General features: G+C 39.6%; 4 protein-coding genes across 4 annotated transcripts; 2 read left to right on the top strand and 2 right to left on the bottom strand.

Annotated features, from left to right (window-relative positions):
* Positions 1 to 672: 672 nt before the first annotated feature.
* On the top strand, positions 673 to 3,495 carry LOC149019779 (SsrA-binding protein). The gene is made up of 2 exons (XM_089151097.1): positions 673 to 1,007; positions 1,103 to 3,495. The coding sequence occupies exons 1-2, from the start codon at positions 917 to 919 to the stop codon at positions 1,237 to 1,239; spliced, it is 228 nt and encodes a 75-aa protein (XP_089007223.1). The 5' UTR covers positions 673 to 916; the 3' UTR covers positions 1,240 to 3,495.
* A 6,035-nt stretch (positions 3,496 to 9,530) lies between these two features.
* LOC149019778 (chitinase 10-like) lies at positions 9,531 to 11,535 on the top strand. Its single transcript, XM_089153763.1, has 3 exons — positions 9,531 to 10,162; positions 10,293 to 10,449; positions 10,779 to 11,535. Exons 1-3 carry the CDS (start codon positions 9,808 to 9,810, stop codon positions 11,146 to 11,148), a joined length of 882 nt encoding a protein of 293 aa, XP_089009889.1. The 5' UTR covers positions 9,531 to 9,807; the 3' UTR covers positions 11,149 to 11,535.
* LOC149019777 (hydrophobic protein RCI2B) lies at positions 11,349 to 13,240 on the bottom strand. Its single transcript, XM_089153764.1, has 3 exons — positions 12,930 to 13,240; positions 12,400 to 12,491; positions 11,349 to 11,713 (listed from the first exon to the last, which is right to left on the bottom strand). Exons 1-2 carry the CDS (start codon positions 13,017 to 13,019, stop codon positions 12,408 to 12,410), a joined length of 174 nt encoding a protein of 57 aa, XP_089009890.1. The 5' UTR covers positions 13,020 to 13,240; the 3' UTR covers positions 11,349 to 11,713; positions 12,400 to 12,407.
* A 9,008-nt stretch (positions 13,241 to 22,248) lies between these two features.
* Positions 22,249 to 25,010, bottom strand: LOC149019776 (auxin-responsive protein IAA4-like). The gene is made up of 4 exons (XM_089151096.1): positions 24,442 to 25,010; positions 23,614 to 23,831; positions 23,336 to 23,438; positions 22,249 to 23,183 (listed from the first exon to the last, which is right to left on the bottom strand). Exons 1-4 carry the CDS (start codon positions 24,654 to 24,656, stop codon positions 23,129 to 23,131), a joined length of 591 nt encoding a protein of 196 aa, XP_089007222.1. The 5' UTR covers positions 24,657 to 25,010; the 3' UTR covers positions 22,249 to 23,128.
* Positions 25,011 to 26,541: the final 1,531 nt, after the last annotated feature.

The following is a 26,541-nucleotide window of genomic DNA, read 5'->3' as shown; positions in this document are numbered from 1 at the left end:
CATAAATGTAATGGCTTTATTTTTTTAATTTTTAAACAAGATCATGGAAACCAACTTAATTAATTAGATGACAAATGAATTACTTCTCCAACAATCCTTCCTTTAATTCAAATGGGAGGGGAAAAAAATGATAGAATAACAAGTTGAGGTCTCGATGGTCATTACCCTGTATATGAAGTAGCTAGCACACCTCAAGTTGAGGTCTCGATGGTTTTACCCTGTATATGAAGTAGCTAGCACACCTCAAGTTGAGGTCTCGATGGTCATTACCCTGTATATAAAGTAGCTAGCACACCTCAAGTTGAGGTCTCGATGGTCATTTTCTTATGAATATCGATGATAAAATACGGCTTTTCCGGGTTCCTGAGCTTTTGAATGGATGGAATTAGTTAGTTAAAACTTAAAACTATGGGCGAAAGCTTATTCCTTATTTAATAAATTTGTTCAGTGTATGGTTTCTAAAATGCTAAGCATGTTTGGTCAAAGACGCCACACCATCAATTAATTTATTTTTGAATATAGTAGTAGAAAAAGAAAAAGAAAAAGAAAAAGGAAAAAAAAAAGAAAAAGACAGTGTGAAACGTAAACCCTAGAACGCTCAACTCACGGATCTTGCCCCTTTCTTTTACTCTGTATATTTGTATTCTATATAAATAACACACCACGCATATGAACCGAACCGTTCAAGAGTCGAGACCACGCTGCTACTCATTAGGCGATCTCCTTTGTTAGACGGATTTTAGTGTTCAGAGAAGAAAAGGATCGAGGGGTTTCAGTCCTTGAACAGAGACAGAGTCGGAGTTGGTGAGTTTTGCTAGCTGCAAATTAATTGGAAGATCTATCTAGTCGAAATTGGTGACTTATCCTGCAAATTTGAAGAAGAAAGAGGTCGCGCGCGCAAGTAATTAATTAGTTAATGGCGTCTTGGGTCAAAACTATCACATCCCCATTCAGAAAAGCTTGCACCTTCTTCAACAGCAATGGAAGAGACAAGAAATCCCAACCAGGTATGCATAATCATGATGATATCCTAAAAATCGTTTCTTTTTGACAAAATCCGATCAGTAAGTACTAAATCTGTGTGGTTTCGATGGAATTGCAGGGCATGGGCATGGGCATGATAACCGGTTCGTGGATTTGCAGGGAGAAGTGATGGCATGTGCTTACGAGGATGTTCAGGTGATGTGGTCCATCCTCGACAACTCCAAGCAGCCTAGAGTCTGTAAAGTGGGTTCTTGATGATCATCTTGGGAAGCTCTGTCCATTCATCATGAATCATACATGTATGTCGTTGATCATTTGAATGGGGGGGAGAGAAATAGAGCCATACATAAATGATTCTTCAGTTTGTAGATATGTTTAGATTAGATCATTATTTAGAGAATAGCAGGGTGTGCAGAGGGTGAACTTGTTGATCCAAATCATCCCAGCTCCCCTCTCTACCCCCATCACCCCCAGAACAAAAGATTGAAGGCGGGTGACGAGTGGTTTTTAGAAGATGAAAGGATTGCCTTTCTCTCGTTTCTGTACTGTGCAGTTGAAGATGTTTCTGTAGGGAATCCCCATGGTTAATTAGGAGGATCATGGTGAGATTTAATGATATTTTTGAGTCGATGATGGTCTCTAACTCTCTGTTCCCATTGATTTCTATTTCTATTTCTAATGAATTAAAAAGAAAAAACAGAATTAGTATTGGGTTGGGCATATTAGAACGATTAAGAGAGATGGGAAAGCAGCTTACACGGTACTTTTATTCGACATATTCAGAACAAAGATGATGTAATTCATCTTTTTATTTTTTTGGGTAGAAATGATGAAAATTCATCATGCAACTTGTATTGAACAGATTAGAACAACTTAATATCCAACCACATTTTAACCCACAAAATAATGATAACAATAATATCCAACCACATGAAATAGGCCCAGCTCAGTTTCTCTGACACAAACAGAATGGGTGGGGTATTAAACACAACTCCGGAAAAAAGAAAAAAAAAAACCTCGGTTTATTAGTAAGGCAAGATCCCCTTCCTTTCTCTTTCCATCGGTCTAGAGGTTTGAAAGTATTTCATAAATAAATGGAGCCTGGAGGGAGTGGGATTCTTCTGTTTCTTTCTTTTTCGGTCTCCTTTTATTTGTTTATTATTTTTTTCCTCCTCCTCCTCTCTCTCTGTTTTCTCTTTCCCCAGTTCTCTCTCTCTCTCTCTCTCTCTCTCTTTTTTCTTTCCCCAGGTCAACTACACATGGTGGATTTGAAGGGGACTATGGTTTTAATCGGAGGTTCGTTTGATTTAATAGTCTGCTTCCATGAATGTTCCTTTGAATTTGCTCTTCTTCTTATGTCTCCACTCAATGCAGTGATAATGAAATATCAGATATTCTTGGGGATTAATATGCTTTTGTGACACGGAATGGGAGGAATCTAGGTTTCTACCCGCTATCAGGTTCTTCCCCATCGCAAACTGAGTTTTTGGTATCACGGGGAGAATTTTTTATGCACTTAGAAACGCTCAGTTAGCACATACATTTCGTTTTTTTTCCTTTGGCGTATATGGCTTGCTAGGTTCAGGGTGGTCATCAATCAGAAGGAGTCGCCATGGTGATCCTTCTTGTGGCACAACATATTTTGGATTGAGTTCTGAAAATAATCATCGTTCAGGCAACTAAAAGTGTTGACATTAGAGCAATTGCTGAGGGAGTCGAGCGCGCAACTGGGTTAGGCACACTGCATGCCCCACATGTCCTACACGATGGTCTAATGTGGGAAACGTTCATTATGACATAGGTTTACCACCAGGAGGCTTGATGGACGAGGTCTATTATTTTTGGCCAAAACATAATAGCAATTATATTAAATGAAAGAGTGAAGGTTTGGAGATCTAGACAAACAAGGCTGTTGTTCTCAGATCTTGATTCATGAACGGTAACGGGGATTAACTTATTCGATTCATTAGATTGAAACAAGAAAAGAAACAATTTATAAATCCTATCCTAACAAGCCAATCTGGGATCGAATTTACCTCATGCCCTAAATCTATATGGACCAAAACATGCAAGGGTTAAGCAAAATTGAGATGATTACAGAGTTCGGCAAATATTGCCTACTCTCCGGGATTTAAGATTGAATCCAACTGCACTATAATCAGGGATATTTACATAGAAGGAGAAGAAAGGAAGAGTTCGTGATAACACCTGGTACATGTGACAATAAGCCCCAATAATACCATCGAGTGGTTGTCTTCTTCCACTAATCAAAAGCCCCAAACAATCTTCACCAAGATCCTTCACAAATCATAGTTGCAGATGCTCGAAGATGACTACCATGGACGAACACAAAGAGCTCCAAGAACTCGTAGAACAGAAACCCTCAAATCAGAAAAATGAATTGCATATGCCCATGAACCAACCCAAGCCTCATCATATACAAAGGCTGTGAACCGTATGAACCCAACCGGTTCAATACATGACTTAAAAGAGACATTTACCAGATTACCCCAACAAAGGCGAGTCTACAATAAACCAAGGTGGTAAACCTCCATCAAGATCCTTCTAATGAGAAATGACGAGCACCCCTAGCAAGAAAGTCAGCAAATCCATTGTCAACCATAAGAATATAATTAAAAGAAATCCTATGAAGTAAAGAACAAAGTCTCAAGATATCCAACATTAAACTAGAGCTCATCCAATCTAAAGATGATTGGAGCTTTTGAAGAGCCAAAGTCATTGGTAAACAATTTGAATGGATATACAAATCAATTGCTCCTAAGGAAAATCCACCTAAATCCTAAACCCTTATAAAGAATAGCTCAATTCACCAAGATTTTTTATGGTGAATTCCTTGCCAATGGCTGCAATAACAAAATTAATCTCGAAATAATTAGATTGAATGAGGACAATGTCATCCACATATACAAGAAGATATACAGTTTGATTTGTGATGGTACGAAAATATAGTGTCGTGTCAAAGAAGGATTGTGAGAATCCCAGAGAGAGTAAATAACTGCCAAGACAGTGAGAATATGCATGTGGGGTTAGTTTTAAGCCATATAAAATTTTCTAGTGGTGACATACATAAGTAGGTCTCTTTGGATCGATGAAGCCGCGGTTGAACCTTGTAAACCTCTTCAGATAATTCACCATTTAAAAAAACCATTTTAAACATCAAGTTGGTGAAGAGTCCATCATTGGGAAATTGCTATAGATAGAATCAAGAGGATGGTAATAGGTTTTACAATGGCATTGAAAGTGTCAAAATAATCAATTCCTTCATGCTAATGAAATCCCCTGGCTACCAAATCAACCTTATAACGCGAAAGAGACCCTTCATTGTTTTACTTGATTTTGTAAACCCACATATTTTCAACCAAATTCATGTGGGGCTGATGAGGAACTAGACTCGAAGTACCATTGTGTAAGAGAGTATCAAATTCTTCGTTTATGGCAAGCCTTCGTTTGGGATCTTTACTGGCAATAGTATAGCAACATCACATTGAAAATTTTGAATCATGAAATTAAAAACATTGGCATTATAATAGAATTGCATGAAAACAAAATTGCATCTAAACAATGAAAAAGCCATCTAAATCTGTTGTAATCATCCAAGAAAGAAATATAATAACAGTAACCCAGTGTAGATGGTAGTGTAGATGGTGCAGAGAGGGGCTCCTAATATCAACGTGCAGTAACTAGAATGTAGAGACGGCTCTTGAGTTATTTAACTTGAAAGGTATCTTATGCAATTTTTCCATTTGGCGTGGGACACACAAAACTGATGAACTTGATTAAGGATAGTGCAAGCCAGAATTGTGAAGGTGAGAGTCCATATCTCTTTGACAAAAGGCCCTAATTGGTCATCCTTGAGTCACACGGGCGGATAGAAGCAATAGAAGCCAACTTTAGTTGATCCTTGAAATAGATCAGTCCCCATTTTGAGATCCTTCATACAACAAGAATTTGGATGAAATTCTATATAAACAACATTATCACGTGTAAATTTACTCACAAAGAGACAAAATTTAGTAATAGAAGGAACATGTAGTGCTTTCAATAAAGTAAGAGCATTTGGGGGGTTGATAGAGAAGCACTTTCAATATTTTTGAAATGCAAACTTGCTCCATTTCCAATGTGAAGGTGGTTAGTACCATGATAAGGCATTGTTGTATCCTTTTGTGTTACACTGGACATTACATGATAGGTGGCACCTGAGTTAGGGTACCAAAAGGCATCAAAGGAAGTTTTAGGAGCTACCAAGAAAGCTTCTGATGGAGAACTCATCTTTGATACACTAGTACTTGGTGCATAGCAAAAATGGCACTACACTGCTGTGTGATTGTTGCAAATCTAACAATCAGCGATAGGGATAGGGAGGAGGGGGGGGGGGAAGATTCGCTACATGGCAAGCCTCAAGCTCGTCCTCTGCCATAGTTGTTTAGGTGGCTACGATTTCGATAAGAGGGTAGGGGTAGATCTAGTGGATAAATTAACTTATGAGAAAGTTAGGTCAAGTTGTTGTCTTGATTGATATTGAAGATTTCTTGATTCAATAAGAGTCCTGTGAAGCCATCAAGCGGAAGAGGATCAAGATGAGAGGCATTAGAGGTGGCAAATGATTCATATTCATTTCCCAAGCAAAGAAGCATTGTGAGGATAACATCAGGTTCAGAGACTGGGGATCAACAACAACGAGATTGCCAACAATGGATTTAATCTTATTAACATATTCAGCCATAGAAGAGTGGCCTTTTTGAATTTGGAGGAGTTGGTATTTTAGCTACATAATTCAGGCTTGGGATTGAGAGGCATAAGATCATTCAAGGGAACTCTAAGTAATGTGGAAAATGGAAAGACCAATGATGTGAGAAAGAGCACTTTCTGAAGGGAGGAGATGATCCAAGATAAGATCATCTAGTCTTGCTTGCACCATTGAGAATTTGCAGGGTTAGGAACATAGGTTGGTGTGGGTATTGTGGTTGAGGGATTAGGGATGGTCATAGGAGGAGTTGGATTGGTTCCATCGACATAGCCATAAAGATAATGGGCATGTAATAAGAGGAGAAATTGTGATTTCCATAGGAATTAGTTGCTGCAATCAAGATTTACAGGTAGGAAAGAGATACTGTTGGTAGGTGAAATCAAAGTGGAGGCTATGGTAGTAGCAAAGCTAGAGGAAGAAGGCAAGCTTATCATGGTGAGAAGGGAAGGTCCTGAGGATCATGGACAATGGTCAAAGGCTTAGAAACTGATACCAAATTAAAATTTGTTTGAGAAAGAACTTGATTGAGAGAGAATTCTTCCACAATCAAATTCGTGAGTGGAAGATATACATACATTATTTGAATGACTACTTAAATATTTGTATTTGAATGGCAAATTGTTTACGATTAGCAACTTTTTGACATTTTAACAATAACTCAAACTCTTCTTGAGTAGTTGGAGATAAGATTAGTTGAGGACAGAGTTAGTCACGGAGGATTTGAATTGGAATTTGAATTAAGAGACTTATCCTTTACACATGTAATTGGTAATAAAAAAACTTCATTAAGAAGACACATGGAGGAGACATCTAGGAGAGCTCGCAACCGAGGAACATAATTGAACCAATATATCGCACATGTCATCCACATAACTCTTTAACCGAGGATTCAATAACCTTGTTGCTTGGACTAAAATCACATTTGACTAGAATTGTGGTGACAGTTGTTTAAGGGTCCTTAATTACATGCCTAGGCCACCTCAAATAGTGAGGATTTTCCCCCTTTCTTTTGGGTAAAGACTCTTTTTGTGGGTAAATTACAAGAGTGTTTGGTCGGGCTCTTAGTTGACCAGATGGATCGAACACACCTATGTGTTTGGGGCGTGGTCGTCCGAAGTAAGAGAAAGTTTCAAAAAGGAGTTCCATTATGGGTAGGCCACGAGATATTCGACGACTAATTCAAGATATGCAGAGCATGTTCTCGACGAATAGGGATTGACCTAGTCACTTAGCAACTTACCATACTCTACATAAGACTATCAATGATCTAGGTGCTACATCACATCTAATGGCCTATGGTGAACATGTCTATACTATATGAATCATATATCTTAACCCCCATGCAAAGGTACTTCTTACACTATTCGTAATTTGCATTTAGCTGGTTGTGAGGAAATTCATGTCCAGAGTCTTTTTAACTATTGTGCTGCTATTGACTTGACCGTCAGAGATGTTCCTCCAACAACCCCAGGCTTGACAATGTTGTTTTGCGTCCATACATTCTCTATGGGAGCGTAGTTTTCAATTTTCCAAGCTTTGAATTCCAGCTCCAAAATTCAGAAAATTTTCTCTTAAACATCAAATGGGGCAAGATTTACATGGTGGATTCACAAGAGATCGAGGTTTTAACTAATGTTTCGCGCCTCTGTACGTGTTCAAGTCCTCTTCAATGTGTGTTTCTACATTCCTTTACTTATATTTGTGTTTCTTCAAGTTCTCCATCATTTAAAGATTGGTATGAAGGATTGAAAAAGTATAGGCAACATAAGGCCTCACTTCCAACAATGATGGTGAATACTGTGTCGCCATGGATCTAGGCAACGGCAAAACACTTCCCTTAACAACCACTGCATGCAGTAGTGTTTCCGTTAATCCCCTAGGTTGATGATGATGTTTGTGAAATCTCCCAAATTTCTAACCGATTATCCATGATTTTAGGACCGCGAACCCAGGTCTTAAGTCGGTGACAACCGTGGGCCATTTGAGTTGAGCATGAAATTTCAGAAGTTGACCCAATTATTGTGGATGACCCTAATGATGATTTGACATCTCTCCTAGAGTTTTAGAGAAGAGAATGTCAATCACGATAGTGTTAAAAGATGATTTTGGCACGTTCGTAGACTAGCGATGGAGAGATTGATAGACGAGGTAAACATATCCAAATGTAAATAATTGGAAGACTTTTCTTTCAAGCAAAAAATCACCGAAATTGGATTCCTGATGGGGGTCCAAATATGGACTGGTTGGGTGACCCAACCCCCGTCGCCCCTCCCCAATGACGGGACATAATCGGGATTTCGGGTTTAAAAACCCTATTTATGTTTAAACTCACCTCTAAATGCATTTTTCTAATGCTAGAGTTGGGTTGAGGCTTGGGGAAGAGGAGAAACCAAGGAGGAGTAGATTCCATCCAACCAAAGGTGTTTTGTGACTTGGATCGTCGCGAGAACATTGAAAGAGGTGAGAATCCTTAAACCCTCGTCTTTAAACATTGTTTTGTGGGGTTTTCTTCACGTTGAATATGGGATTTTGGTAGTTGAAGCATGTTAGGTATTTTGAATGCTCTTAAATAATTGTATTAATGCTTCCCTTTAGTACATGAGTTGTTGGTGTAAATCGTTGCAAAAGATTTCGCGTTTTGACTCTTAGAAACGCTCATAGGCGATTTAGAGAGCCAAAATTGGGCCTTTTTGATTTAGAACAAATTGAGTCAAATTGATGATACCCTTAAGGACCCTATTGCTGCCAATTAGATTTTCCCAAAGTTTCGTTTCGATTCGATGGCGAAATATTGACTTTTTGCCGAACTAGGTAGAGAACGGCAGGTTTGAAACTAGTTGTTAGATTGGGTTTTTGTGGGATGATTTTGGGATACCTTTTGAAACTCAATTGACTTCTAATTTATATTTATTAATTCCCTTATTTGATTAGGTTTATTTTGATTATAATCACCGACTTGTGAGAGTGAAATTTGGGACTTTGGAGAATGGAATCGAATTGAAAAGTGAGGAATAACTAACCATGTTTTGTATTATTAAGTATTACTATTTTAAATTTTATTGGTGATATAAATTATTTTAAATTGATATTTATCATGATATGCTTGTGTGTGACTTTGTAGGAAGTTAAGGTAAGGTTTAAACATACTGGGTGGGGTGTTACAATGTTGATGTGGCAGATTCCCAAGGTCAAATGGTTGTTCAATTTTTGAATTCAAATTCAAAAAATGGGAGATGTTGGGGTTGGGTTGGTTATAAATTATAACTTCCTTCAACATGTGAGATTAACTAAGGTGGTTATCACTTTTCAACTTTTAGCAATGTTTTGGATGAGGGATAATTCCCCTCTTTTTATTTGGTAAAGATGAGGGATAATGAAGAAGCAGTTACTCAAGAAAACATATTTGTGTTTTTAATCATGTTCCAAGGGTGTCTAACTGTATAACAGACTCCCTAGTTTGGAGGGTTTGGTCTATATATAACTATTTGACCTCATTCCACTCTCTGGTAGTTGGGTATTTTGCCCTCCAGGTGTTACAAGATGGTATTAATAAATTAGTACTTTACCCCAAAAAAAAAAATAGAGGAAAAATCGCAAGAAAGATTGTATCATCATGAGATAAGCAACCAAAAAGGCAGTAAGATAAAGATAAATGTGATGAATGACTAGATTATGGAAAAGAATTGAATTAGAATGGTGCTGGGTGTCGACATTTCCACTCATTTTATCGGAATACAAAATGTAGTGGAAATGCAGAGGAAGGTTCCGTTTCTATGGTACACGTCATATGCCATTGTGCATCGCGTGGTTTCGACCACAATTCATGCAGGTCGCATTCAGCCATTAACGGGTATCACTGACCAGCGCAGCACTTCACTTGGGTGTGTTCGAGTGCTGCTCGTTCATATTTAATTTATATCTTTGGATCAGAGGTAGCTAGCTAGTCGGCCATGATCACCTCACCAGGAAGAGAAGACGAATTGTAGCCAAGATAAACGAACACGTGCATCTGTAGATCGGTATAAATAGATACTTAAAAGAGATGGGAGAGTAACATGGGAAATCTCCCTGCTCGATCGATCAGAATCTCCTCCATGGGCTCTTCTTCTTCTTCTTCTTCTTCTTCGGTTTTGTTCTCTTTGCCGTTCCTATTATTAATGGCAGTGACGATGACGGAAGCAGGACAAGGCTTTGGGTATGGGGTTTCTTCTCTGGTTACGGAAGAGATGTTCAATAAGGGCATCTTCCTCCACAAGGATGACAATGCGTGCCCTGCCAAGGATTTCTACACTTACCATTCTTTTATCCAAGCCACCGCCTGCTTCCCTGCCTTTGGCAACACTGGCCGTTTATCTACTCGGAAGCGCGAGATCGCTGCTTTTCTCGCTCAAATCTCACATGAGACCACAGGTACGCGCGCCTAGCTACGTGATTGCATTTTGCGTTTCGCATTTGCATGCGTGGATCCATTAATTGTCGATCATTCATTATCTTCTTCTTCTACTTCTTCCTCGTGTTTCTGGGTAATTTGTGCAAGCAGGAGGATGGGCTACGGCACCTGATGGGCCATATGCGTGGGGCTTGTGCTTTAAGGAGGAAGTGAGCCCACAAAGCGATTATTGTGACTCCACCAACAAGGAATGGCCTTGCCATCCCGGCAAATCTTACAAAGGCCGAGGACCCATTCAGCTCTCCTGGTACGTACGCTATTCCAAACTAGTTACCAACTAACTAACTAACTAACTAACAATAATTAATAATTAATATTCTCTTTGGAATTGGAGATCCTTTTCACCCAATCTGACCATGCCTCCATCCTCCTACTCTTAGTCAAGGCCTAACATAGGACCGGACCTGCCCCCCTTCAAACCCTTGTGAGAATGGAGAGATCTATGGGAGCCGGGCAGGTTGGGTGGAGAAGATCTCAATCCAATTAATATATATACCATAATTAAGGAATTTCATCAATGAGCTGACCATCTCGTCTCTCGTCACATACGCTTCGCCTGCATGCGCGCAATGCAAGGAATTACAACTATGGACCGGCGGGGAAGGCCTTACGCTTCGACGGTCTAGGGAACCCAGACATTGTATCCAACAACTCCCTGACGGCTTTCAAGACGGCTCTCTGGTTCTGGATGACCACCCAGCCACCCAAGCCCTCTTGTCATGACGTCATGGTCGGCCGTTATGTCTTAACCGCCGCTGACTTAGATGCCAATCGTACGCTCGGCTTTGGCCTAGTTACTAACATCATCAATGGTGGACTTGAGTGCGGTAGGCCCAACGATGCACGTGTCAATGACCGCATTGGCTATTTCCAACGTTACTCTAGCCTCTTCAACGTCGATATTGATCCTAACTTGGACTGCGCCTATCAGAAATCCTTTGCTTAATTTATTTGTTTTAAATTGTGTAACCTAAATCAGGTTTTGTAACCTCAGCCCAAGCCCAAGCCCAGGCCCACCCCAATTAGGTTCAGCCAACCCAGGCGTGTCCTGATCTATCCTTATTGGGCTGGTGCATGTTGGCCTTAAATTCTTGTAAAATGTCTTCTTCTTTGTAGTTTTTTGGACGAAATAAATTAGCCATAAGATACTTGATAAAGGCAAGGAATGCATTAAATCATGTGAGCATCACTGCTCTTGTATGGAAAATGAGTTAATTAAACGCTCTGATCAGCTGGAGTACTGAGTGAAAACCACTAAAACATCGTCATCGGCCATCATGTTCACAAAGACGGTAAAAATCTAATTACAGAATCAATTCAGCTACGGACACAACATATACGTACACAATCACACTTGGTGATCACAGTCCAGCAAAATGCTTCTCAAAGACATCAACAACCACCATCACTCAAGCAAAGACATCAACGACCATCACTCTAATTCCATTCATGAAACTAACAGGTCATCAGCAAACGAAAACCAGATGACCTTGTTCCCAATATATCTCCAACTGGTCAAAAAGAGAGAGAGAGAGAGAAACATAGTCAGTGATAAGGGAGGGAGGTGGGGATAAATATCATTCAGTATCCATCCTCTTCCTTGTTTGCGGGGGATGAGATAGCGAGCTATAGGCTGGGGGTAGGTGGACGGGATAGATTGAGAAGAAAACCATGCATGGTACAAATACGTCTGTGTGTATGTGACAAGGGTGTCAATCGATACACGGTTATTAGTGCAACCGTGTTTGGATGCTAAAAATAGCACCTTCAAAGGAACCCAGGTTAGACCGTCTAAAGGTGCTATCTTTACCATCCAACCACGATTGTACTTATAGCATTTAAATTGTGCTTATAACAAATATATTTAAACTACTTTTGCATACCGATTTCTTACTGTTTTTACAAGTATGGAAACCATACTATACCGTATAAATTCGGTACAGTTTTGAATTGCATTTTCCAAATTTGGTACATACTGAAACCGAATCGATTGATACCTCGCTCATAGGTGGTCCAATGGTAAAACTAGCGCTATTCTCATCTGTAGTAAAATATTCATTTCAATCTCTTTAAAAACGAGTTCAGTAAAAAAAACCGACCTAGACCCTATCGGTTCGGTACAGTTTCACACCCTTTGAGAGAGAGAGAGAGAGAATGCATTAGGATTTAAGCAATTAAGCAAGTAAATAATATTCACCTTTAGTACTACTTTGTGATGGCGTAAACAGCGTATACGATCCCAGGGAGGTACCCGAAAAACGTTAGCACTAAACAGATCCAGAACTCCACCTGCACCAGCAGCAGCAGCAGGAACATCAGTAAATCACCAAATCCGAAACATATAATTCATTCTTGTCGTCCTCTCAAATCAATTAATTGTACTAATTAATATGAAATATCAACAAGCACAGCCAAATTCCCCTTCCTTGATTTTGATACCTCGTCTGAGCCGTCTCCTCAATCAAGGGCACAGCCGCGCGCCCCAGAGAGAAGATCGAGGCAAAGAGTCTTATTCAAGTAGATGAACAAAAAACATGGCACCATATCGATCTAACAGAAATACAGGAAAAGAAGAAAGAAATTTTGAAAACGAGTAGCTAGCAGCTAGCTAAGTCGACTTTGGATATTTAGGAAGAGAAATACAAAAATAAAACGCCGTTCCAGCCTTCCAGGTATGAAAAACGGAAAACGCCTGAAAAAAAAAGATGAGAGTTGTTTTTAACTGACCTCGCATCCGAACTTGAGAAAAACTCCCAGAGGTGGAAGGATTATAGCCAAAAGGATATCGATGAAGGTTGCAGTCTTCTCGTCAGCCATTTTTGTATTCTGCGTTTTTTCTTCTTCCTCTGGGGATCCTACTGATCGATTAGATTCAAGAGAGAGAGAGAGAGAGCTGATCGAGAGAGGTTTCTTTCTCTAGTAGTAAGCGAAGTTGAAGCAGACAATGAAAGCGGGTTCCCGACGGACCCTTATATGCTAGGAATTAGGACAGGATTGCTCGCTCGCGTTGCAGATAAGCATTGGGCCCAGCTCTCTTCCTCTCTCTGGTTCATCGATTTACGAACCCAAGACAGCTCAGAAAGTGCTCGTAAGTCGTAACAGCCACCGTAACCGTAAGTAACGGTAACGCAATGGATTTTAATAAAGTCGGATCTATTCCTCCTCGTTACGCTCTTTGCCTTTTTTTTTTTTTTGTGGTAAGAGAAACTTTATTAAAACCACGGTTACTTTAAAAAAGGTCTTCGAAGTTCAGTGACGCGCGTTAGCAAAGTTCTTTTGCCTTAACTTCAGGAACATCGAACATCGACTCACACCAAAAAAAAAAAAAAAAAGAAAGTTCGACTTCGAAGTTCGAACATCGACGATAATGAGAACCAATGAGGTCGACAGGGAAAACATAAAATCACTGTTAACGAGGCAGCTTGACCACCGACCGACCGACATCGATACATCGATACAGATAAGATAGCTGTTAGTCTGTTACCCCCGGCCCCCTGAGTTAACTTTAGGTCCTGTTTTTCAAGTCTAATTACAGATGACCACGTGTGATGTCTGGATCAGAAAGCGTTCATCTTTTTCTGTTTTGTTAAGAGTCCAGGTAACGTTGATGGCGATCCCTTAGCTCTGGGCGGCTTCGACTATCGTGTCGTCCTGAGGTAGCCAGTCAATGCCTTGTCCGCCACAGAACTCATGATCCACCAAGAGGCCCAAAGAGTGTCCAGCTCACGTCGCCACCATACAAGAATATGTTTGGTTGGCAGTAGGGGTAGGGGATACGGGAAAGGAAAGTCGTGATAAAGGTTTCTCTCACTATAGTTTCTAATTGGAAAAAAGAAAAAAAAAAAAACACACACACACAAGTATTTTGAGCATACACTAATGTTAGATAATCTTTGTAAAAAAATTACATCTAAATCATTTAATAAAGTTTTTTAAAGACTAAATACCCTTCCGATTGTATAACGACCAAAATAACCCCATACATATCAGATTTTCATTCTTATATCAATTATACTAATACCTAATGAGGGTGACAATGACAAACCTATGGGCAATCGACGGAAAGAGAAGAATCAATTGATGTAATTGAGGGAGAGAAGCCATCAATGGGTAGGAACGGTAGAACACATGCACTTGCACACAACCAACATGATCTCATTAATAACACTTACAACAAAAGTTTTGTTTTCCCACGACCATTAGGTTCTATTAAAAAAAAAAAAATAATTCCATTGTTTCCACTTTTACCATCTTGATGTTTGCTAACATGGCAGAATGACATGTTTGCTGAGATAGATAGGAATCATAGGATACAGAAAAAGATGCTGGAGAGAATCTGAGAACACATAGTAAAACTCGGTTATTTTCAACTTAGAAGAGAATGAATAAAAACCCAAGTTCCTTTTTTTTCTTTTCTTGATATTACCAAAAAGTTCCTTTTCTTGGTTTATTAATTTCAATTAGAATTGTGAATGGATGTAAAATCAAACCATTTAACGGCAATGAGCGCCTAAGGCCACGTTAGATGAATTCAGCCTTAATAACACTTACAACGAAAGTTTTTCACCGGTGCCGGAAAACTCTCGACCAATCTAAATCATTATTGATGTTCAAGTAACTGCAATCTATGATTCACATCTTTGCAACTAAATGTTGGAGAAATTATGTAATCTATGCTATTCAAATCACAGCAAGAAGACACATAATAGAGGACCAAAAGAGACTGCAACTTTTTGAAGGAACAAGAGCAGAAAAAATAGAGCATACAATACTTTGAAAACTTGTTTTTTCTTGTACAAATGCGTTTTCTATATATAGGGATAGGGATATTACATATGCCGCCGGTAAGAGTTGAACCAATGACCTCTCCACTGAGAAGTCAAGTCCCTAACCATCCTATAGCCTACTACTCCTAGGCAACTTTGAAAACTTGTTGCTACACTAACAAAAGAAACTGCTCGTTAAAATAGAGCATGCACACACCACGTTTCCTATCACAACTCCACTAACTAACAGACTCCAATCATAAGCAAATGACTAACTAACTATTACTAAAATAGTGGATCAACCTAGTGACTGCTGAACAATCTGTTGCCCTCTTCAAAATCTGTTTATTCCCATTGCAATTTCTGAATCATATTCCAACACTAAAAGCCTCACTTCTCGTCAAGCGGAAGCGTTGAGTTCTTGAGATCAAAACCTACTGGGATAATCCAATCCAGGCACATACTATCCTTTTTCACTGAGGGAGTTGGCCATCGAGACATCGATGTCGGTAGTCAAGGAAGGCTTGAAATATATATCCCGGCGAGTCTCCGTCAAATATGCAACATCCTCATTGCAGAGAAGATTGGAGGAACAATTGGAGAAAGATGAGTACATGACATGATAATCCTTCACAAGAATAACTCTTCATTCTCTTCCCATCTTTGTCAAACCAAACAGAGAACCCCCAAATCTGGAGCATCAAATGTGATCGATGCCTTATGGAAAGTCACCGGAGACTCAATGTGAATAGAGATTGTTGAGAGCGAGTGTGTGAGAGAGAGACTTACTTTAGCTTCTGGTTTCCATTGTGAAAGCAAGAACATTTGAAACACGAGAGACTAAGGAGGGTAGAGAAGAGAGAAGAAGAGAACCTCGTTTGCTAACATCTCTTCAGTGTGAATTTCGATGGACAATGTTGGTCGCTGGATAGCGTCAATGGAAGCGGAAGAGACAAAGTGCTATACTCATGGTCTGAAGTTTTCAGAGTTGAGAGAGAGAGAGTGACTTCAAAGAGTCGGAGTGCAGTGCTTGAGAATCAAAAGCCATGGTTGGCTGGGCATTAGAATCGTTGGTATAAGAATGAAAATAGGATATGTAGAAAGGACTATTTTTGTCACTAAACAACCTAAGTATGTAGCATTTTGGTCTTTTTAGGTTTTAAATTTAAAAATACTTAACCGCCGTGTTAATTGCTATAGGATTCAAACATAATGTATTGTACATTTGTACCAAAGGTACCTAACATTAGTTTATGCTCTACTAAGAGGTCATTTCTAGAAATCACAGGAGAGCTAGATGCAAAAGAGAATTGAAATGTGCAAAGGAGATGGGATTGAGTTGGATCTGGGTGGAGTGTGATTAAGCAAATATCGTCATCCAAGTCCAGGAGAGGGCTCTATTGTGGTACGTGTTTTAGAGTTGGAGGGGGCTTAAACTATACCTTGAAACCACAGAATGGAAGATTACTCACTATTTAAGAGAAACAAATTCAATGACAGACATTCTTGCAGTTACATCAGCAAAGAATCAAACATCAGCTCAAGTACTCAATTGATCCAGTTCAATTATCATTGAAATTGAAAGGGATGTAACTAGTATTCCTAGATACAAGTTTATTTGGACTCTATATCATACAAGTTGGATAGTCTTATTATTTGAGGAACTATAACGTGAACTGTAAATAACTGTACCTTTTTTCTCTCTTCCATTTTCAATATAAATCGATCTTCTACCTTTACATAAAAAAATAATAAATAAAAATAAAAAAAGGAAAAGGGATCTTCTTTTGTTCTTTTGGGATCTGAGGTTCATCCGGGCTAATTTGTGTGCACCTTGACTACATTCTCTAAGGAGACTTTAAATAATTAATATAGGCAGGGCTTTACCCCTCGCCCCGAAAGGATTCAAACTCTGACTTCCTACGTGAAAGAGTTGGTCTTTTGCCAACTGAGCCACCTCTTGGGGTTGAAGTGATCTTTCGTAATTTAAACAAAAAAAGAAATTTATGTAATCATCACCTTACGTGCTTACATGAGTTAAATAAATTTTATATTATATTTATAATAGTATATCATATATGTATTTTTATTTATTTATCATAATCAAAGGATAATGTATGTAAAGTAATCTGAAATTTGATGATAAAAAATGGAATGAATAGGAGCTAGTCATGTAATTACAAAAGGTTATAACTACAAATGATTATAAAAGTTCATTTTCTAAGTAATTAAATTTTTGGTCCCTTCCCTTAAATTCCTCTTGCAACCAAAGCAAATCAAAAGGAATTCTTTTCTCCTTTTATATGGTTTGGTTGTAAGTGGAGTATTGTGAAAATACCAAAATGAATGACCAAAATACACTCATAAAATCAATTCACTAAACTATCATTGTGTCTCATCGCATACCCAAGACTTAGGTGGGTGAAGGGACTTCTTATGCCTTGTTGAAAACCACCATTGCCCCCACTTTCCCGACCCCTGCCAGAAATCACCCACCACCATCCCCTATCAGAAATTGCCATCGCCCCCACCTTTCCTACATTACTTATGCTATGTCAAATGAAGCAGCTATTGGATGCTATCACCACTGTCTTTGAGAGAGTAGAGAGTACATATCCCCATTTAGAGTGGGTTAAATCTCTAATGAATTGTGAGTTCTAATTGCCATCTAGTTCCCTTATGTTTCTTGTTGTTTCTAACTATTCTATGTGTGTTCTTGCATTTGATGAATCCCAAAAACCATCTATCTTTAAATTATTTGGGCTTCTGTGGTGGATGGTGCATGGATATTTTTGGCATTGTGGGACACAGTTCTGTTTTGCTCTTCTTTTTTTGGGCGATGTCTTGGTGCAATTTGTAGTTCTATTTTGCTTTTATTCCGGCAAGTAGGTGATTTCCGGAAGGGGACGGTGGTGGGTGAATACCGACAAGGGGAAGGTTGGGGTGATAATGGTTTTTGGCGGTTGTGGTTGGTTTCTCGGTAAGGAGTTAGAAGAAGATGGTGATGAGGGAATCCCTTCACACACCTAAGGTTGTGTATAGGATGTAAGATACACAGGTAGTTTCATAAATTGATATTAGGAGGGTACATTGGTCATTTCATTTGGGGACTTAACTGAGACTAACTGAGATTGTTAGTTGTGTGCTACATGTAATATAGGAATGAGTTGCACGTGATAAAACCTACTTAAGGGAGCCAACAAAAGTTTTGGCGCAACTTAAGTGGGTTACATGTCAAAAACTTTATTTTGAATAGGTAAAGATGGAATGAACAAATTACATAAAAACCCCTAATTTTGCAATCACTTCTTTGGGGGGATCAATTACAACGCATCCTTGAAAAAAACCATTGTTTTCAAAATAAAAAAGGCCATAATATCATTACTTAGAAAACTACTTCAACCCGATTTAGGTATATCCCACACTTTTGACCTCCACTTTCCGATGATTTCCAATCCCTTTTTCAATTTTTCTAATAAAAGGTTTGGATTGCCTCTCCAAACTACCATTCTAGAACCCTGTGGTGAAGGCCATCCAGGTTTGTAGTCCACTATCCACGTTGATCTTTAAGAACCAAAACTCAATTTTGTTGACGCCGCTGCATGGTAGAAAGATGAAAATAATGGGTATTTATGTCCCCTTGTGAGAGCCACTGTATACGTGACTTTTGTCGCCAATGAACCTCCTCTCTAGGTAGAAAATCCTCTAAGATACCTCTCAAACACTGAATGTACCCCAATGTTGCCCTATTTAGTGGGGATGACTCCAAACGAGGTATTGATCCATAGTTGACTAAATTTGTACTTGTAAATTCCCAAACACAGATTTGTTCCACACTCTATATTCATCCCTAAAGGAAGATAGCTTCTCCTACTTAATAATTCTTGAATGATTTTCAAGGATATCCTAACGCCAAACCGATCTCACAACATCTTTGCAAGTGAGATGGTCGAACCACATTGCCTCAAATCAGAATGGTCACTGTCCATTAAGTTTTTACTCCATTAGTATCAAGTACCAGAGGACTATGATCTGAACCAATTGGTCCATGAACAAAAACTGCAACATTATGAAAACCTGAGACCCGAGCAGAGCTAGCTAATGCACAATCTAACTTAATGCAAATTTGATTTGCACCCACCTACTGATTAGACCATGTATATGAAGAACCATGACCTTTAATATCAATCAAACCACATGTTCTTACCATGTTAGCAAAAGGAGATATCTCATTAGGAGCAGTCAGTCTTCCACTATCCTATTTTTTCCACTATAAATAGGAATTGAAATCTCCAATCAAAACCCATGGTAATGTACAATTAATATTGATAAATTCAAAATTGTTTCCCAAGCAAAATGATGTTGACCACAACCAGGTTCACCATGCACACCAGTTAAATGAAATGGACAATAAGCTGGCACAGTATTACAAGCATCAAACAAACACTCACTAATATATTTCATATCAACCATCACATAATGACAATAAAACAACCCTAGACCACCTGACAAATCAACAGAAGGTGGGGGTGTGTATGTAAAAAATTCAAATTAAAAAATAATAATAACGGCAAACTGGTCATAAAAATGATAATTTGTCCTTAGATTGACTTTTCTATAGCATAGGGGAGGCATATGCAAAGTCTCAGTTGTTTTGGACTAAAATGACATAGACCAAAGCTTAGAGGGTCCAAATGAAAATTAACCCCCCAAAAAAATGACAAATTGGTCATAAAAGTGATAATTTGTCCTTAAATTGACTTTTTCTATAGCATAGAGGAGACAGATGCAAAGTCCCAATTTTTTTGGACTAAAAATGACTTAGACCAAACCTTAGTGGGTCCAGATGAAAATTACCCATAACAAAATTGTAAGTGAATGTTAGGGTACTATTGGAAATTTATAAATTAAAATTAACTAAAGACTAACCGTGTTAGTGATAGGGGGTCTGCCTGATAAATTGGAAACCTTAGGGGATGGCACTAATTTTATGAGAAGCCTTAGGGGGTGGCACTAAAGATTACCCTTTTCTAAATATGAAAAATAAGGGAAGAAGATGTCAAATAGAGAAGCAGATTAGATTTCCGTACTTGGCTTTCTGTGGGCTGTGCACCCAGACTAAGATTCAAAATCTCTCTGCCCTTGGGCATGTCAGCCTCTGAGATTGATTGTACTAATGGATCGATATTTAGCAAGGAATAGATGTCATCCTTTAATGTCCTTGAGCCTCTTTAATTTCTCATCTAGCTCTCGCACGACAGTCCACGTAAGCAATTTCCGTGCCATGCACCTCATGATCACCCATCCCCTCCTGGTCCTAGAGCGGTGATCGGTCACCTCCTGTGACTAACCTTTTGCTTCCCGGAGGTCATCCCTTGCTCCATTGAGGGGAGGGTCCAAATCTTGTACAGACACTCCCTCGTGTGCTGTGTGGGCTAGATCACCAGCCTTGTCCTTCTGATCTCCCTGGCTTCTTTGGGAAAGTCGAGGGGACTGATCCAATGGGAGTCGCCAGTCTTCTCGGAGTTATGACTTTGTCTTCTTGCCTTCCAGCAATGAGTACCCCAAGTGGATTTCTCTGGACTTGTTGCTCGATGATGTACGGGTTTGGGTCTTGAGGTACACCGTGCTAGTGGATCCAAATCCTCATCAATTCTTGTAGCTGCAGGATCTGCCTCTGCAAATTCTTGAATTTATCCATTGTTACATATTAGCTAAATGGCCCTGGAAGCAGATCAAGAGGGGGGGGGGGGGGGGGGAGCAGTTTGCTCTTGCAACACTGGCAGTGGCAAGTCCTCCTACTAGGTAGTCTAGTTTCCCTGGTCATTGAGCTAGCTTCCAGCTTCAAGTCCCAATCTCAATGTCACCATGGCTTCTTAATCGATTTCCCATAGGTTCCACCAAAAACCTGTTTGCTAGTGCAAGCCGAACTAACCTACAAAACCATGTTCCCATCCAGGCTGACTGGGGAACTCCTCTGACGAGCAAGTCAGTGAATGCACACAACTTTAGAGAAAGAATAGTTGTAGAGTTCTGAATGCTTAGTGTGTTAGGTTGTGTGCCTTGTTACACGAACGACCGTGCTTATATAGAGATTGGTTGTTTACGTGGATGGGTAGACCACCGGCACCTGGTTCTCTTGTGATCGTTGGATGTAAGGCATTCCCCCTTGTGAGGGCTATTGAGTTGGAGTCGAAGTCTTAAGCTGGAGTGTTCGAGTCCCTGTGGATTTGGCCAGCAAATCCTCATCCTTGTTTAGTAGGGGGTTAGTTGTAAGGATCTAGGAGTGAAGAACAATGTCTTTCTTTGACTAATCTGCTCTTTGATTGAGCATATCACCAGGGTCAACCATGTCACACCGGTTTGGTCTGACCATATTCTAGTCCAAGCACATCAGGTTTCAACAAGAAATGGTATTTTGGGGAACGAGCACAATTGTAGTTTTGATAGAGTAGCTAGGTGTTAGCAAGGACGACACTTGATCCTGAAATCCAATCAAAAGCACAATAAGAGCTCAACAGAGTAGAAGGATAATCACAACTGATGATAGAAGAGGATATGCACATCATTTTCTCATATGGCTATTCATATTCTTAGAGTTCTTGAAGGGGTTCACTTGGTAAATTTGAAATTCTCAAATACTTGAATGTAAAATAAAAAAGTCATTTTTATCATCGAATCGAAGTTCTCCTACATGACGAAATCTATCTATTGAAATGATATAAGCGTATGTTGGTCTAGATATAAGGGTATGTTGGTCTAGTTTGTCCTTGTTTGGTTTTTTTAGATACCACAGGGGTGGCAAATGTAGAATGCCACTTCTTTTTTAGGTTAAAAATGATTTAAGTCAAACCTCTAGTCCAGATAAAAATTACCCTATAATAAGTATTTTGGTTATATATAGTACCGGCTTGAATGACGTTAATCTTTCTCATCCTTTATTTTAAATTTCTACCAGTCTCTTTCTCTCTCTCAAATGGTCTACCAATGCCACCAGTTTTTTTCTTTTTCCCTCTCATGGCTGTTCAACTATCCAAGTGAATGCAAATTTAAAGCTGCTATACTAAAGGGAATTCAAATTCAATGAACTTTTCTTTGCGTCTTTGTCTCGCACCGGACGGGTACTTACAGAAACAAACTGGCATATATCGTATCATTCATGTAGATAATTCGGGCAAACGTTAATTACCCACGACCACTTACAGTAAGCCCATTAATTACATATATGCATCTCTGTTTGTATTCATTCCCACTTACTAGTTCACAGTTTTGGGGGGTTTTGGGGTGGTGGGTGGTTGCACTTGCAGGCTAGATCAAGGCAGTAGGCCCACGTACGTAATTTACATTGAAATTAAGTGGTCACGTACAGTAGTCGTGCAACTACATTAGACTCCATCACCTGATCGAGTAGCTAGCTTCCTTAATTAGGCACTGCTTCTCCTCATTCATTACTCAAAGACTGAAAGTCTCGTTTCAATGCAACACCGCTGTTATTCTGAATTTCCGATACAGGCCAAGATCAGAGAGAGTAGACAGAGGACCACCACACTTCCACCCACTCTTTTTTTTCCGTCCAATCACTTCCACCCACTCGTGACTCCTCAACAAAACAAAGCACACAAAAGAAAAGAGAGCTAATAATGGGTTCAATAAAGAAAGAAAAGGGTGAAGATCGGAGAGAGATAGAGATAAGGCCACCCCCACCATGTAAGTATAGCTTTAATTCATATCATACACCCGGCCACCTACCTTTCTCGTTGCTTTGTCTGTCTGGATTTAACTCGTGAGAAATCTTAAATACATTTTCTTTCCACATACATACATACATACATACATACATAAAACGATTGTCGTCATGTGAGTTTCTAGCTAACAAGTTCATAATGTACTTAACCTAATTAATTACCTCTGTAACCTAGAGGGCGTTACAAACAGAAAAAAAAAAAAGACAAGTATTTCGATGAAATCCCTAGCTTGCTATGCCTGTGTCACTTGGGTATGGTGGGCTGCACAGCTGCAATTTAACAAATTTCCGTGCTAACTAGTACCCGTTGTTTTGTGTCGCCATCCATCAAGAATGACTCGCCCAACCAGTCATCAGATCATCCAGGAAAAATTGTCGAGGCATTCATGCGCGAGTTGTACGTAATAGGTTAGGTATTAGCACTTGCCGGCTCCGGCTATCTTGAGTCTCCTCATGGTGGTCAGGAATATTCTGGAAGAGAGAACAAAGAAAAAGGTGGGAGATTTGTTTAGATGTCACATATATAGTAGAGTAGATGAGTAGATGAGTAGATGAGGATCGATCATATATAAAAGTTAAATCAATTTTGGGGAGGTGATCATAGAATTAATTATCAGGCTTACTCCCATGGAACGTCCCCAACCATCATCCAGTCCCCTTCCTTGTCTTCATAAGTCAATACATTGTGATCATTCCTCTCGGAATGCAATCTATCCATATCAGGGTCTGTGAAAGGGTAGAAAGGGATTAGGTGGAAATTGGCAATTAAGGTCAGTAACAGAGAGAGAGAGAGAGACGGCACAAAAAAAAAAAAAAAACAAATTAAGAAGAAAGAAATGAAATGCTAGCTTGCAGCTCAAGGCAGCTGGCTAGCTAGCTGATTCAAATTGGTATAACTTACACATAATGGAGGTCCTGAACATCTGGGCTAAAGTGGTGATTAGGCCGTCGTAATCATGGTGAGCTAAAAGGTCAACCTTCCGGCCAATTGGAACTCCATCCATATGTACCTTCACGAAGAAGGTGGGTCTGATCTGCCGATGGTTTCCGCTCTCTCTCTCTGCGAGGGAACTCCTCAGGAGCGGCTTTAGCGGTGGCCAATGTGATGATGCTTGCTTCCTTATGTTTCCAAAGAAAAAAAGAAAAAGAAAGAGACGTACGGAAAGATGATATTCAAATTAACAAGAGTACTTATATGCGCGCAACTTCTACCAAATAAAAAAATTAAAAAGAAGACGAAGAAGAAGAAGAAGAAGAAGAAGAATAAGAAAGAGTACTTGTACGCAACAGAGTTCTGGCAGGGGGATAACATTCCAACAAGGAATGATCAGTGGTGATATTAATTATAATGACTGAAACACCTACCTCACCTCAGTGGCGATATTAATTATAACGACTGAAACACTTACCTTCCTCCCTCTTGGCCTCTTCCCGTTCCCCTGCATAGGCTGCATCCCGAAATAAAAATCTCAAGGTAGGGTATTGCCTTCTCGAATGTGGATCATCAGAGTTCAACACAACCCCCGGGGATTTTTGTTTTCATTTTTCTAACGCTTGAACTTATCCTAGTGTAAATATATTACTACATATTCGATCGCAAGAGGAAAAGTGAAAGAAAGCAATTGGGCCTTAGAATCTATCAACAATTGAGAAAAAGAAAGAAAGAAAGAAAACAGACAGGAAAATTAAGAAAGTAAGGTTTAAGAATATACATAGTTGAATAGTGTACCTGGAATTGGCGAGGAGGGCGTCGAGAATAGAGCTAGAAACTGAAATATTTAGTCCAAGGCGAAGATCAGTGATCAAGTTTCTGTTGGTGGCGGTGTTGGCTTGGAGGTGGTGGTGGTGGTGGTAGAGAGGCGACGATGATGCTGACGAGAGGGTTGGGTGTTTGCTGCTGTCAGTCGACGAAGACGAAGAATGTGTAGCCTTAGCCTTCCCCATCGATCGTTGCTGCGAAATTTGTTAGTGCGTGAGAGAGAGAGAGGGAGAAAGAGAGAAGAATGGGAGAGCCGCCACGCAAGCCTTACATGGGGAACCCAACGAATAACCACCCGAAAAAAAGGACACAGAGACTCGAATCGAAAGAGAATGTGTTCTTCCGAGAGGGAAGGGGAGAGGGAGAGAGAAGCGGTGGGGGACAATTACATGGATTTCTCTACTCTGCGGCGATAACTCGTTTCTCTAAAAATTATCGTCACGATGATTTTCTGCCCCAAAAAAAGAAAATCATCACGATGATGGCCCACACTTAGCTCTAAGAATATTTTGGAAGGAAGATATCTTTAGTTTGATTTGGTTTGGTTTGGTTTGGGGGTGGGGCCGTCAGCCGTGGGGGTTGTGTTGTTATTTGGGTTTCGTCTGTGAATCCAAAACGAAAACTGAAACGAAGACGAATGGGTACTTAATATTCTTCTTTGACGCCTGCAGCCTATGAAAGAGTTTTTAGGAGAAAGTAAAACTTCTCAACCACAGACCTCGCATCCAACGGACGGTTGGGAGGATGAGGACGTGCGGCCCAAGGTCCTCCCAGCCGTTGGATGATGCCCAATAAAATTTAATTTAGTTAATTTATTTGATGATGCTTTCTTTTCATTTTGCCTCCCTTTTGGGACCTGGGCTCCCAAAAGTAAGGGCCGGACCAAGTGACCTAACAACACTCAACCATATCAAATTTGGTTGGGGACAAAGGGTCCCCCGAAAATGCCTTCCACGTTTCAACAACGAAAAAAAAATTTAGGGAAGGGAAGGGCACAGCCGCAGAAGAGGGCGGTAATGTGTCGTATGGCCTTGATGGCGTTGAAGTAGACGCATCACTCATCCATCCGGAGACTTTTAAGATATATTCACCTGAGACGGCAGAGTCTCTCTCTCTCTCTCTATATATTTCAATGCTGGCTTAATTACATGGTCAATCATTAAATATTCCTGATCTGAATGGGATTCCTATAATTAATCACCCAGGATTATCATCGCTTTGATTTCATTCCCATTTAGATTTTGCGTATCCTTGGTTGGGACTTGGGAGTCAAAAAGAGGAATTAAACCACATATCCTTATGTCATCATGGTATCCTCGATAATTAGATCAATGGAGGTCTCTCAAATCTGTGGGTTTCTTCTTCAACATCTCTATCTACCAGTCTCGTTGTTCCTAGCTAGCACTAGCGAATAGTACTCTTTCTTTCAATTCATTTAAACCCTGTTCTCTTCTTCATGATTGTTAGATGGGCAAAGCTATCTTTAACTTTACATGAAACTGATTTTGCTTGTGTACTCTTCCATTAGATCGATGTTAATGTTTTTACCATGTTTGAGAAACACACACACACACACAAAATGCTACATACCATGCCATTATATGCTCCATGTGCAATTTTACTTTGATATCGATGATCACATTCTCGTTGTTGGCAGATAATATCTGGTGTCATTGTAAAAGTATTTGTATGTTGCACAACTATCGGGGTACCTTTGGTATTGACAGACTGTGAGTCCAGACAAGCTCACTTTGCTGCAAAAGGGTATCGGTGAGGATGATATACAGAGGTTTTCAAAGTTGATAAGTTTTGGATCCTTCTAAAAGAAATTTAGTGCTCTTAAAATGTTTGAAGTGTGGCAGGCGCAATCAGTAAATGAACGTGTTTGGAAGGCTTGATCATGCTTACTTGAAGAACAACCCTATCTCTCTTTGGTGAAGGGTTGTTCCCCCCTCCTCCCTTGAGTTTTATCCTTCAACTCTAGTTCACCACTAGGGCACAAAGTAGAGTTTTTGAATTTTGTCAATTAAGAACAAACAAGAATAATTTTCCAATTTTTTGTTAATTAAT

Source organism: Hakea prostrata, chromosome 4, assembly GCF_041222555.1.
Source record: "Hakea prostrata isolate BN-2017 chromosome 4, UWA_Hpros_2, whole genome shotgun sequence".
Taxonomy (NCBI): Eukaryota; Viridiplantae; Streptophyta; class Magnoliopsida; order Proteales; family Proteaceae; genus Hakea; species Hakea prostrata.
Note: the sequence above shows the minus strand (reverse complement) of the source record. Positions and strands in the feature narration are given on the sequence as shown.

Excerpts from the sequence above, each read along its gene's own strand:
- LOC149019779 (XM_089151097.1), top strand. The coding sequence starts at position 917 with ATGGCGTCTTGGGTCAAAACTATCACATCCCCATTCAGAAAAGCTTGC. Across the intron at positions 1,008-1,102 it reads AGACAAGAAATCCCAACCAG|GGCATGGGCATGGGCATGAT; the intron begins GTATGCATAATC and ends ATGGAATTGCAG.
- LOC149019778 (XM_089153763.1), top strand. The coding sequence starts at position 9,808 with ATGGGAAATCTCCCTGCTCGATCGATCAGAATCTCCTCCATGGGCTCT. Across the intron at positions 10,163-10,292 it reads AATCTCACATGAGACCACAG|GAGGATGGGCTACGGCACCT; the intron begins GTACGCGCGCCT and ends TTGTGCAAGCAG. Across the intron at positions 10,450-10,778 it reads GGACCCATTCAGCTCTCCTG|GAATTACAACTATGGACCGG; the intron begins GTACGTACGCTA and ends GCGCAATGCAAG.
- LOC149019777 (XM_089153764.1), bottom strand. The coding sequence starts at position 13,019 with ATGGCTGACGAGAAGACTGCAACCTTCATCGATATCCTTTTGGCTATA. Across the intron at positions 12,492-12,929 it reads TTCTCAAGTTCGGATGCGAG|GTGGAGTTCTGGATCTGTTT; the intron begins GTCAGTTAAAAA and ends CTGCTGGTGCAG.
- LOC149019776 (XM_089151096.1), bottom strand. The coding sequence starts at position 24,656 with ATGGGGAAGGCTAAGGCTACACATTCTTCGTCTTCGTCGACTGACAGC. Across the intron at positions 23,439-23,613 it reads GTTCAGGACCTCCATTATGT|ACCCTGATATGGATAGATTG; the intron begins GTAAGTTATACC and ends ACCCTTTCACAG. Across the intron at positions 23,184-23,335 it reads GTTGGGGACGTTCCATGGGA|AATATTCCTGACCACCATGA; the intron begins GTAAGCCTGATA and ends TCTCTCTTCCAG.